General features: G+C 38.1%; 2 protein-coding genes across 2 annotated transcripts; both read right to left on the bottom strand.

Annotated features, from left to right (window-relative positions):
* Positions 1-7,651: 7,651 nt before the first annotated feature.
* Positions 7,652-9,005, bottom strand: LOC149212602 (uncharacterized). Its single transcript, XM_089388743.1, has 2 exons — positions 8,000-9,005; positions 7,652-7,719 (listed from the first exon to the last, which is right to left on the bottom strand). The coding sequence occupies exons 1-2, from the start codon at positions 9,003-9,005 to the stop codon at positions 7,652-7,654; spliced, it is 1,074 nt and encodes a 357-aa protein (XP_089244869.1).
* A 1,554-nt stretch (positions 9,006-10,559) lies between these two features.
* On the bottom strand, positions 10,560-11,348 carry LOC149212601 (uncharacterized). Its single transcript, XM_089388742.1, has one exon. It carries the CDS (start codon positions 11,346-11,348, stop codon positions 10,560-10,562), a length of 789 nt encoding a protein of 262 aa, XP_089244868.1.
* Between the last annotated feature and the right edge of the window lie 1,836 nt (positions 11,349-13,184).

Raw genomic sequence — 13,184 nt, 5'->3', positions numbered from 1 at the left:
CCCCCCCCTGGCGGGGGGTTTCGGGGGCAGTGCCCCCGAAGCTAAAAACAACTGTAAAATTGCATTGTAAAAGTATAGTAATTTCTAGTCAATCTGGGCCGTTCATTAGGTGGATGATCTGACGGTAGAACTTATGTTTAGTTTATGGTTTTTTGCCCTAGAAGGCAACCCCTCTCTTTGTATGGGGGCATTGTATTTGAGGCTGTGTAATATATGTGTATTCTGTGAGCGAGAAACAGAGAGGTGAGACTGTGAGAGAAAATAGAGGATATTACAGCAGATTTGTTGTAGGTTGTGTCTCTTCATTTTGCTGGATAATAGAAAGGAAGGACTGGCTGTTTGGGGTGGACGTAGCCCAAACTGGGTGAACCACGTATATCTGTGTCTCTCTTGTTTTATGCGTTTTCTGTGTTTATATTTCTGCAATTTATTATGTGTTCCATTGCTCCATAATATATAATTTTCTAACATTGGCATGCCCTGGCACTCCTTAGCTATCATGCCCTCATAACTACCCTTATTGGTTTTAAAACTTAGGAACCAACAAAGTCCTACCTCGACTACAACATCTTGACCAAGTTACAGTTACTACAACTATACTATATCTTGTTCACCTAAGAATGGCCTATAACTCATCTTAGGTTACTCATGCGCAATCTTAGCTTATCTCACTTAAGAAGTTACCAAGTCAAGGCTCACGTCTAACCATGGCCATAAAACAACTAAGCAACATAGTTTACATCTTGACATGGCATAGCACCTGGCATGTCTACCAATCCCTTGGTACTATGTGGCACATGTTGGCATTCCCTGCATGCCATTGCATTCTTTAGCACTCCCTATCATACCATACCACTCCTTGACATGTCATGGAACTCTTGCATGCCTTGGAACTACCTAACATATAACTTTGTCACTCCCTCCTGAGCACACTTGGAATTCACTGACACTCCCTATCATACACTCTTATTCATTCATTTCCATGCATTTTGAACTAGTTTTCCTTTGTGTTTATGTCACACTCACTAACACTCCCTGACATGCATTGGCACACCTTGACACGCATTGGCATACCTTGGCATGTCTCCCTAACACTCTAACATTTCTTGGCACCACCTAACATACCTTGTCATCCCCTCCTTAGCACACCTAGAACTTGTTGACACTCCTTGTCACACACTCTTAGTCATTTATTTCCATGCATTTGAAACTAGTGCTCCCTTATGTTTCCCTAGCACTCTATAACACTCCGTGGCATGCATTGGCACACCCTAGCACCTGACACATCTTGGCATGTGTCCCTGGTTTCTAATATGCCTTAACACTACCTAGCATACCTTATCATTCCCTCCTTAGCACACCTGGAACTCAGTGACACTTCCTGTCACAAAATCTTAATTTTTCATTTGCATGCATTATTTTCACCTATTTCTCCCTTGTGTTCCCCTAACACTCCTTAACACTTTCTAGCATGTGTTTTTGATGAACAAAACACTATATATAGGACAACTCATCCTCCATTTGTGGACAAGAAAATTTGGTTAAGTAAGTCTGTAATAAGAAGTGTGAAGATAACCAACCAAGAGAAGGAAACAAAGAGAGAAGATTTTGGTGTTGTTTATGGGTCTATTTTAGGGCTAATAGATCCACACGTGCGAAGGAAGGAAGAACTATCTACTACTGAAAAGGCCGAAGATCTTGTTGTTGTCCAAGAAGTCGAATCAAGGAAGAAGATAAGCAATGTTACACACTGAATTATAATAAGAGTTCATACCATCCAAGCAGAGAAGATCAAGGTTCAAAAGGTTGGTTAACCACACATTCTAGGGTTTATGCAAGAGGGCCAAGAACTACAGATCTGATCCATGGAACTGGAATTTGAAGGATGGTCGAGTTATTGAAGGAAGAAGCCTGATCATCGTTGACTCAAGCAAAAATAAGGAAGTTGAATCAAGGAGGCTTGTGACTTAGTCTTGGAGAGGTCATTGAGTCAAGGGTCTAGGCCATGGTCTTGGTATTCGTCAATTGAAGTCTATATAAGAAGAAGATCTTGTTTGGGTTTTCCTCTCATGTTGGAGAGGTTTTGGCCCTGGTTGATCGCATATTCTATGTGTCTCTTGTCCCCTCATTGTTTATGCAGTGGTAGATGTTTGATGAAGAATATTGTTTTGAGAATTGTTTGTTATTGTGGTTTAGTCTTGAATGTGTTTGTGTATGAAAAATTGGTTGGGTTGTAAACTATGAGTAGAGCAGTGTTTGATTGATGCATGCTTCCTACAATAGAATGTGTCTCTTAATTAAACAATTAATTTAGTGGAAACATGGGTATTTGGACAATTATTTTGGAATTTATGCACCTTACAAGTACATCAACTCATATAATGCATAAATATAATGGAAAGTTGTAACGTGTTGCATCATGGAAAGGATGTTGATAAAATATGTTAGCTTAAATGTACATGATAGTTTGGAAAGGTGGGGAATAACTCTTATTTAGTCATAGGTAGCCTAATCAATTCCTTTTTTAATATTTAAATGTCCATGATGATTTTGAAAGTAGGTGGGTAGCAATTCTTACTCATGTCATAAATAGCCTAACGAGTACTTTTCTCTATCTAGAATGATACTAGATACAAAACTTTTTTTTTATTGTGTGCTTCTTCAATTTTTTTTTATAATATATCATGTTATAAAAACTTTAAAATAAGCTTCTCACTTTGGTTCTTGCACTTGTGGTAAAGTCTGAACCCAACGTTTGAAAGTAGTGTTATTTTGGAGGATACCAACAATATTTTTCACTCCATAAAGGTTTTAACCTATCTTTAATCTTTGATGAGTTTTTTTGGATGATTGTACTTTAAAAATAAAGAAGCATCTGCAGTTTTCTCACTTGCTAATTTAGAATCAATGAAAAAAATCAAAATAATTACTTACATTTATTTGTAGAGTTTACCTGAAATTGATGGAACATGGTGATTACATCAAATGAGTGTGAAATTGAATTTTGAAATTTTATTAATGTCCTCAATGCTTGGAAAATGTAATGGGATTAGATGATAATTTAACATGTAAGGTATTTAGTGAGACATTGCTTCTCTTCTAAGAAAAGTATATCTAAACCAAGTGCAAGACCAGGGACAGAGAGGATTCTGTAGTGTGCAAAGCTTAGTTGTGTGGGCTTGGGGCTAAGGCATAGTTGCTCCATTTAACTGAAGTAAAATGAGAGGAAATGAGGCAATGCATACTTTGTAAATCTTAGCTATGAGGATTTGGGGTTCAAGGCTTAGTCACTTCACAATTGAAATAAAATGAGGTCAAATGTGACAAGACTTGCAAATTATTAGTTATATGTAATGAAATTAAAGTGAGTAACCACAAAGTATCAAAATTCGAAGTAGAATCAACCCTTGTGTATGAAAATTCAGTCAAGCATTTTTTTAAGGCTGAATTCCCCCTCAAATATACATTTGATTAATGAAAAAGCTTAGAAAAACACATCTATGTAATCGAGGTATCCTTCTTAGATGAACAAACCTTTCCCCTTAGGTTCCCTTTGACTTTGAGGTTGTGTTCCCCTACACTCCTACATGCTTACTAGGGATACTACACTCCAACATGACAGATTCTAACATATACTGTGAAAGGGGGGATGAGGGTTGCGGAAATTCTTGTTGCCACAGGAAAGTCTTGCCATGTTTAGTTCAACAATATGGAAGCAAAATGCTCATGTAGAAGGATTTATGGTGCTTTTTCAATTGTGGGAAATAGAAATGCCATACATTATGGTGCTTCTTGGTACAATATTATTGATTCATGGAGAAAGATCAATGGTTCCTTGGGTGGAACTATACCAATGTGTGGGTGGGACCAAGCTCATGAGATTCATTTTTTACTACCACCACAATGAACTACAACCTAATTGACTCATGAGATTCATTTTTTACTGCCATAACAATGAACTACATCCAAATTGGTTATAAAAGATTGCATTGTTAAAAGTTAATTTTTAGCTTTAAAGTTTGACATAATAATTATAAAACCAAATCTCATTTGTTTAAATAACATGGAAACCAATAATATTAGTATTAGATAATTAAACATTAATAAAAAATATTTATAGTTTTTTTGTTTAATTATATAAAATCCAAATCTGAATTGGTTTGAAATTACAACTTACAACATGGTTAATTATTTTGTAATTTTGAAAATTAAAAAATATAATTTTTTGAAATGAGTATACAATAAGATAAGAAAATATACATTCCATACATTTTGATATATTCATAAAATATAATGCTTTTAAAATTTATAAAAAAATAAATAATTATAATTAAAAAATTAAGTGATCATCCAAATTAAAAATTTAATTTCTATCGTGTTTTCTTTCCCTTGTTAGTGTATTTGAATGAATGTTGAGTAGTTGAAAAAAAAATGAAAGACCATGGGCACAATACAATCTGATCTATGGCTATATGGAAATGGGTACAGGGCGATGGATCAATCTTTAGGGTTTCTAGATTGATGACCATTCTTAGAATTGATTTGCAAATTTGTTTTATATTTTCACATGAAATGTATCTTGAGTAGTTGAAAAAAAAAAGGAAAGACCATGGGCATAGTAAAATCTGATCTGTGGCTATATGGAAATAGGTACAGGTTGTTGGATCAATTTTTATGGTTTCTAGATTGATGGCAATTCTTAGAATTGATTTTCAAATTTGTTTTATATTTTCACGTGAAATGTTGTAGTAATTCACTGACAGTTATTGTTTCATGGTTGAATTTGGATGCATTGAGAAATAAGATTGAGGAGAATCTCTTCAATGGTTTGCTCACAAAACATAGATCTATTTTCGCTAGGAAAATTTGGACCACGATGGAAGGATCGGAAGCCTTGGTCTTCTTTCAAGAGCCCAAGAAAATACTTGCATAGGTACCCTTTTTCTCCTTTAATTCCTTCCTCGATTTCAATTGCTTCAAACAATTTACCAACTTTTTCACCTGCAATTAGGTTATTTGGGTTTTGTTTTAAGAATTTAGCTTCAAATGAACTAGCCCCACAATTACTATATTGGCAATGAAATTTATATTAAATATATGTTGAACTCTTATAGTAGTTTGGTAGTATATCACACCAGAAATTACAAAAATAGTAGTTTTGTAGTATACCAAACTAGAAAACAGTGGAAAAAACAATAATGTAGACTTCTCAAGGTAACTCCCTACCCCCACTCATTTCAATGCAACACGAACAGATTTTCTTGATCTCTTTCCATTTCACAGCAGTTATTAAGAAATCTTAATTTCAAGCTTTGTTACCAGAAATGGAATGGAAGTATTCGTTTATGAAAAAACCGTATAAAAAATGGAACGGTATGGAAAACAATGTTTTATAGGGTAGTTTTCGTTTTTTAAAGCAAGAAACTAGGTTTTCCAAAAACTGTTCGTTTCTTGAAATTGTTTTATGGAAAACATTAATCTGGTTCATTTGCAATATGGATCTCTTTTCGATTGGACGTGGACATGAATCATAAAAAGCATTGGTTTTTTGGATAGTTTTTGAAGTCATTTTCATAGTCTATGGTTAGAAGTCAACCATATATAAGTTAGGTGCTAACGGATCAGGTTTGTTGCAAATAAGTTGGGTGTTTTCCCTAGTGACAACACCTTGCAATAGTGCTTAATATATCTTTAACAACGTTGACTATTTAGGGATTTTATTAGTTAAAGTTATGTTATTTTTTTAATTGTAGCCATTGATGTGTAGCAGTGTATGGTTAAGTTTTTACAATTTTTTTTTGTTATTTTTGTGTTGCTTTTATTTAAAAGTGGATTTAGTGATTGTATCTAATATTTAAAATGTGTATTTTTATATAAAATTATAAATTTAAATGTATAAGATTTTTTTATATATATTTTTATAAATTAGTAATATATATATATATATATATATATATATATATATATTAGTAGTTAAATAATTTAGTTAATTTTTCTAGTTAATTAATTATTTTATATAAACATTGGGACACAATATTTTTTTTTTGCCATTGGTCTGGTTTATAACCTCTCAAATGATTGGAAAAGGATTTTGATAAAACCATCCTATAGAAACTTTTATCAACTATTAGACTATCTATAATATTAAATATCATCAACCAAAGACATTAATTTAATATATAAAAAATAATAATTATCTATTATCCATCGCATTAATAGTTTTATCCCATAAATACTTTTTTCATCGGTGATAAGGGATATTATGTTAGGTAATTTGCAATAATGAATCTTAAGAGCAACAAGCTATTGATTAATATATCTATAATACAAGCATAATTTCAACTATGATAAATATGGAAAGTTTCATAATTACATAAAAATAGTGATATAAATAATTGTAAATTTATAAAAATAAAAAAGTTTCATAAATCAAAATACAAAATAGACCACCATTTAATAAATTTTAAATAAAAAACAAATAGGAGTACTACTACAAGAAAATACTCCTCTTCGTTTATAAATAACCAGCGTAGATCTATCTCTCTCGAGCATCAAGAGATCAAATCTCTCTCTCTCTCTCTCTCTCTCTCTCTCTCCATCCAGCTACAAACTTCTTTAAGTGAAGAGATTTGAACCTCTCAACGCTTGATCCACAGTTAAAATGGATCTAGGTTGCTTTAGTTATTAGCCTTTCAATAGGCTACATTGCAGAAAAATACCATGGACAAAAACCATGGGCAAGAAAAAACTATGCACTGGAGAATTTTATGTTTTTTATTTTTTTTTATTTGATTTGATTTTGTTTTATTTTGACTGAGTTAAAATGCAAAATATTTTAACATATTCCCCAAGTGGAAAGGGTCTCTTGGCACAAAAATCTAACAACCAATAATATATTAAGAGGGGCGTAAAATAAAATACCTAGATTATGACATTTCTTTTCAAGGCTTCGAGGTCTCTCTCGCTTGTTTTAATTTATGAAAGAAAATTGATCAGAAAAAACTAATAAAAACCATGGAATCTAACAAAACCATGTGCAAAAACTAACAAATTAAATGAATATAAAGTACAAAACCATGGAATATAACAAAACTATTGGCCATAACATTTTTTCAAAAGTTATTTCAACATAAACAAATATAGGGACTAAAAAAGAATGGTTTGGTAAGTTCTAACCATGGGTGATAACATTTTTTTAAACTTATTTTAACATATTCATATTTAACAACAAAAAATGAATGGTTTGGTATGTTTTTTCGACTGGGAAAATCGTAATCTTCCATTTATATTTGAAAAATTACATATAGTAGATGCTGAGCAGCATATGCAGTTATGGCTTGCAGCCATGTCTGTGAGAGAATATTTACATCTTCATGTCTCAAAAAAGAGCTAGTTGTTGGTCTACATACCACGCAGGGTAGTCTGATATATACTATAAATGAAATAATTACAATGATGTTCACCACACATGGCGAGTGCAATAAGAGTCTGTGAAAATCATGCAAAGATATATACAATGTAGCTGTCCAAAAAATCTGAGTTCAAAAATGTAACAAAATTGAAAACTAGGGCCTGTCTGCCCTATGATATGCCTGATCTATGTACGGCTGGTGATAATACTGGTACTGCTCAGCTTCAATCTGTTCTTGAATCAGCCACTATCCTCTAGGTAATATCGTGGCCTCCTTGGAAATCCTATCAGCACCTTGATTATAATCCCTGTAAATGTGATGACATGAGATTCTGTTAAATTGTGATTTGAACAATATCACTCCATCTAGATTATGTCTAAGTGTGTGTGCATGGAAAGTAGAGACATCGTTGAACCAGTTTATTATGATTTTTGAGTCACCAAAAATCTGCAGATTGATGCATTTGTGTCCTAATGAAAAATGCAATAGATGACGAAGAGTGATGAGTTCAGCATAATTATTAGTGCCACCTCCAAGTCCCATTTTTACACTGTAATAGTGTTGTTCATTTATATGCAGGATAAAACCTCCCCCACATCCTTGCTCTTGCGTAGCCCCATCAAAGTAGGCCCAGGGAGTGGTTTTGTCGATCGGAGTAGGGGCAATAGGACGGCGCGGTGCAGAGGGTTTGTGTTCAGGAATTTCATGGAAGACTGTGAGTATTTTGGCAGCCATGACAACCCCATTTGCAATCCCTTCTTCGAATATGATTATGTTCCTCATCAGCCATATGGACCAGCAGAAAAGCAAGGGGAGGTTTAGCAATTTAGATCCATGGTTGACTATGCTCCAATTGTGCCATGCACTGATTATACAGTCCGCTTCCCATCTGCCAGATTGTAATGTAGATGCAATGGATTCCCAGAGGTTTTTTGAGAAATCGCATTTTAGGAAAAGATGGTCAGAGGTTTCAGAGTCCTGTTTACATAGGACGCACCAGCTTGGGCCTTGGAATGATCGACGAGCTAATAGATCCCTCGTAGGGACTTTATTACTGAGCACACACCAGAAGAAGAGTTTGGTCCTCGGGGGAGCATTTAGCTTCCAGATCAAACGCCACCAATCAAGAGGGTTCTCAGGTTGTCTATGAGAACTGATAGTAAGGTAACCAGCTTTGGGCGTGTATATTCCATTATCAGCCATACTCCATCTAAGTTTGTCAGGACCTTCTAGGATTCTGATATAGGATTCGGTGAAAGCATTGATATATTCTTGCCAATCACAGTGCCATTGTGGTGGAAGGTGGAGAGCATTACCAGATTTCCATCCTTGGGAGAGTATGGTAGTGTTGTCATGATCAGCAATGTGAGCAATGACAATTATGTCCCTCCGGTTTAACAATAGAATAAGATCTCTCGAGAGATGATATCTGGCTCCCCCACCTGTCCAGGGGTCCATTCCAATACGAACTCTTGTGCCATCGATGATTCTCCAAACCAGATTGTTTCGAATGATGGGGAGGGAATGAATCAGAGCTTTCCATACCGAGGAGATACTTGTGTTATTCCAAACAGGTAGGCGCACCCAATCCATGATCTGCATAGGCTAGATATATTTGTGATAGGAGACCGTAGTCCAGAGATTCTGACCTGTAAGTAGAGTCCATCCCATTTTTGCAGCCAATGCCTGAGCAAAATGGCTGAGATCTTTTAGTCCCCAGCCTCCCCATTTTTTAGGTAGCGCAATCTTTTTCCAGCTCACCCAAGCAAATATTTTTTTATCTTGATGCCCATTCTAGAGGTATCTGCAGCAGATTTGTTGAAGACGGGCCAATATGTTCCTGGGGATCCATGCTAGAGACATCCAAAATACTGGTGTGGCCTCCAGAATAGATTTGATAAGGACCAATCTTCTAGCTCGGGATAAGAACCGGTGACTCCAGTGAGTCAACCGTTTTTCCAACTTGATGACCAACCAAATCCAATCCGCAATTTTCTGACTCAAGGGTTTTATCCAGAAGCCCAGATATTTGAACCCCTGGTCGAGAGGGATGATGATATAAGGGAAGTGGTGCTGGGAAAACCGAGACTCTTGAATGGTGGTGAAGGCAAGGGTGATAGTGGATTTCTCCTGATTAGAAAGCATTCCCGTAGCCTTAGAGAATAGAGAGAGCACATTTGCAAAAGATGCAGAGTCTTTGATGCTTCCATCAAGGAAGATGAGGACATCATCCACGAATAATAGATGAGTGAGATAGCATTGCTCTGTAATTTTGAGCCCCAAAAGTCTACCAATTCTCTTTTCGTGAATAAGGATTCGGCTGAGGCCTTCCATGACAATTAGGAAGAGGAGGGGTGAGAGGGGACAACCTTGTCTAAGGCCCCTCTCGGCATGGAAGAAGTGGGATGCAGAACCGTTAATGAGGACGTTGAAGGTAGTTGAGGTAATGCAGGCCATGATCCAAGTAATGAAGCTATGGGGGAATCCCAAATGCATAAGAAGCATTTTGATGTATAGCCAGCTGACACGATCAAATGCTTTAGCCAAATCAATTTTTAATATGATGCCCTTAAGTTTCTTTGACCAAATGGAGTGAATGGCTTCCTGAGCTGTGCCAATGGCTTCATGAATCTGTCAGTTCTCCAGGAAGGCAAATTGTTCAGGGGAAATATGCTGCGAGAGGATGGGTCGGATCCTATTTGCAATGATTTTGGCTATGATCTTGTAAAGACAGTTGCACAGGGAAATGGGCCTGAAGTCGTTAAAAGAAGAGGGAGAGTCCGACTTTGGGATAAGGGCAATGAAAGTGGAGTTAATAGCATTATATAATTTCCCAGAAGTTCTGCATTCCTCAATCACATGTAGCAAGTCATTTCCCAATAATTCATAAAAAGCAAGGTAAAACTCTACCATCCATCCATCCGGTCCAGGGCTTTTGTCCTTTTTGAACCATTTCAAGGTTCCTTCTAGTTCAGCTGATGAGACAAGAGAGGTGAGTTCTGCCTCCATTTCTTCATCGACAAAACGTGGAAATTTTCCAGCCACTTGTATGATATCAATGAAGTTTGTCCCTGGAGGAGACTTATATAGGTTTTGGAAATGAGTGGTGCCAAGCTGAGATAATTTACTGAAAGTGTCAGCCACACCTCAATCAGGTAATGGAAGGTTCCAGATGGTATTAGATACCCTTTTTCCCTTAGCATAATTCTGTAAGAACTTTGTGTTGTCATCCCCGGCTTTCAACCAAAGAGCTCTACTCTTTAGTCTCCAGGATTCCTCTCTCTCTTTAAGAATCTTATCCTTGGACTTCTCAAGCTCAATAAGGTGAATTTTGTCTTGCATGGATTCAAATCCCTTATTTCTATCATCCAATATATTTTTCAGGTCAGATTCAATCTGAGAGAGAGCCTGATCCTCCCTCTGTGATTTTTCTTTTGCCCAGGTAATAGATAATCTCTTCAACTGGGAGAGATTGTGACAGAACCCCTCAGCAAGGGAGCGATAGCCCGTTATAGGGTTAGTATTCCAGAAATATGTGATAAGCTTGACATAACCTGGGTCCTGTAGCCAGATGTGATTGAACTTGAAGGGAGGTTTTGGCTTAGGGTATGGTCCAAGGATCTCCATGAATATGGGAGAGTGATCCGAAACTCCCCCCACACCCACCCATTGTCTGTATCTGTGCAGCTGCTGCATCAAAGGTATCTTGATCATGAATCGATCAAGCCTTCTGGCCAAAGCTGCCTCCCCAATTCTTTGATTCCTCCAGGTGGGGAGTGGTTTATTCATGGGAATATCAGCAAGGTTGTGGAGTTCTAAAATGTTCAGCATGTACTCAGAGAGAGGATCCACTTGTGCTTGTAAACCCCACGATTCTCCAAACCCAAGAGAGAAATTTAAATCCCCTCCCAAGATGATGTTATCGCTAGAGACCATAGCCAGATTAAGAAGCATGTGCCAAAAATCCTCTCATCTGTGGCAGGGCCCATAGATGTTAATGATCCAGAGCTCCCGACCCAGCTCTGCTGAAAATAAGTCCAGCCCTATCAACCCTGGGCCGCCCCAAGCAGACAACGCTTTGATGGATCTAGGGCTATACCTAATAGCAAGTCCACCATATCGACTCGAGGCTCCCACAGAGTGAAAGGGCCAGCTAGGTTTGAGAGATGTCAGGGTATTAGTAATGATATCTGCCTCCCCCAGAGTCTCTTGTAACAGGATGATGTCTATGGGCTTAGACTCGAAAAGTCTCCTTAGGGCTAGTTTTTTTGAGGTACTAGCCATACCTCTGCAATTAAATGAGAGACACTTCATGAGGGGAACCACTCTTGGGTATTCATCGCTCTAAGTACCCTATCAATGGATGATTGCCTCCCTGAAACTATCTCAGCCCTTGCCCGGAGAATAGCTTTGGATAAAAATGATTTGCGTCCTCGAGTAGATTTAGTGGAGGGGCTAGGAGTGGAGAGTCCTAGCCCTGATTCAGAATGTGGTGCTTTGGACAGATGGGAGTGAGAGCGCAGATTATATGAGTGTGAGGGTTCTGACCCATCCACAGAGGATGTGGGAGGGGATGATGTGACAGATGGGAATGATGGAGCTGTAGTGGAGAAAAAAGGAGGAGGGATGGAGAGCGAACATGGAATGGAGGGGATGAAATGCAAAGGTGATGATGTAGCATGAGAGACAATACATGATACAAATGCAGAGGATATGGGGTTAGAGAAAGTACCCGCTTTCCTCGCGGTCTCAGCAGCTGCCCTGGATCACGTCATGGGAGGTGACGGTGTTCTGTGCGAGCATTCTGCATCTTGAGGGGAGACCGCACGAGCAGAGGCCCTTTTCATCGACATAGGAGGACAGTCCGAGTGAGGAGTTGATTGACCCTTTGCCTCAGCAGATTTGGTCATTGAGTCCGGAGCCCTTTTAATGAGAGGACATTCCTTGAAGACGTGTCCAACCTTGTGACATCTCCTACAACAGAAAGGGACTCCCTCGTAGTCCAAAATCTGCACCCGAGTAACATTTTTCCACTGTAAAGTGATTTTCTCTTCCAGACCCTCTCTGGTATCCAAATAGACAAGTATTTGTGTAAGAGTTCGATTCTTCATCTGGATGTAGGATCTGTCATAATCCAGATAGGTACCAAGCATGTTCCTGATCCGCACGAAAACATCCTCCGACCAGTACTGCAGAGGGAGTCCCGGAAGTTGAACCCAAAGGGGACCAGCACCAATCTATTCCCGTTCCGGATCAAACATTAGGCTCCAGCGCTTGAGGAGGACCAGAGCCATCTGAATATGCCAGTAGCATGCTAGAACTAGATGTGTGTATTCCTCCTTCGAGAAGTGTAATGCAAACCAACCACGAGGTAGAAGCTGCACCTCCAGCAGCTCTTGCAAGGTGTTTCCCCAGATTTCTTGAACCCAAAGTGTTAATTGCTTCGCCGAAAATGACCTTCCCCGAACATGGCTAACCAAGACAGTACTTGACTTATCTGCAATTTCCCCCATTGATAACCCTTTGCCGAAATTAATCATAAAGTCCTTGGTTGTGGCTCTAATGCACTTTACCTTTCATTTGCAGGTTCGCGGCGTAGTGGGATGGTCCTGTAATGGATCCAGGGGAGAGCCTCCTTCTTGTTGCTGCTGTGCTGCCGATTTAACCTTGATGACAGGAGTCTCAAAATGCCCAGACGGAGAGATTGTGGCCGAGGTGGATGTGCCGCAGCCCTGGAGAGAAGGCCCCACCATAGGGTTTGCAGCCGCACCT

Source organism: Pinus tabuliformis, chromosome 1_1 (genome assembly GCF_031772625.1).
Source record: "Pinus tabuliformis cultivar Carrire ecotype Pingquan chromosome 1_1, CPIR1, whole genome shotgun sequence".
In the NCBI taxonomy this organism is placed as follows: Eukaryota; Viridiplantae; Streptophyta; class Pinopsida; order Pinales; family Pinaceae; genus Pinus; species Pinus tabuliformis.
The sequence above is the reverse complement of the archived record's forward strand: the minus strand, read 5'-3'. Positions and strand labels throughout refer to the sequence as shown.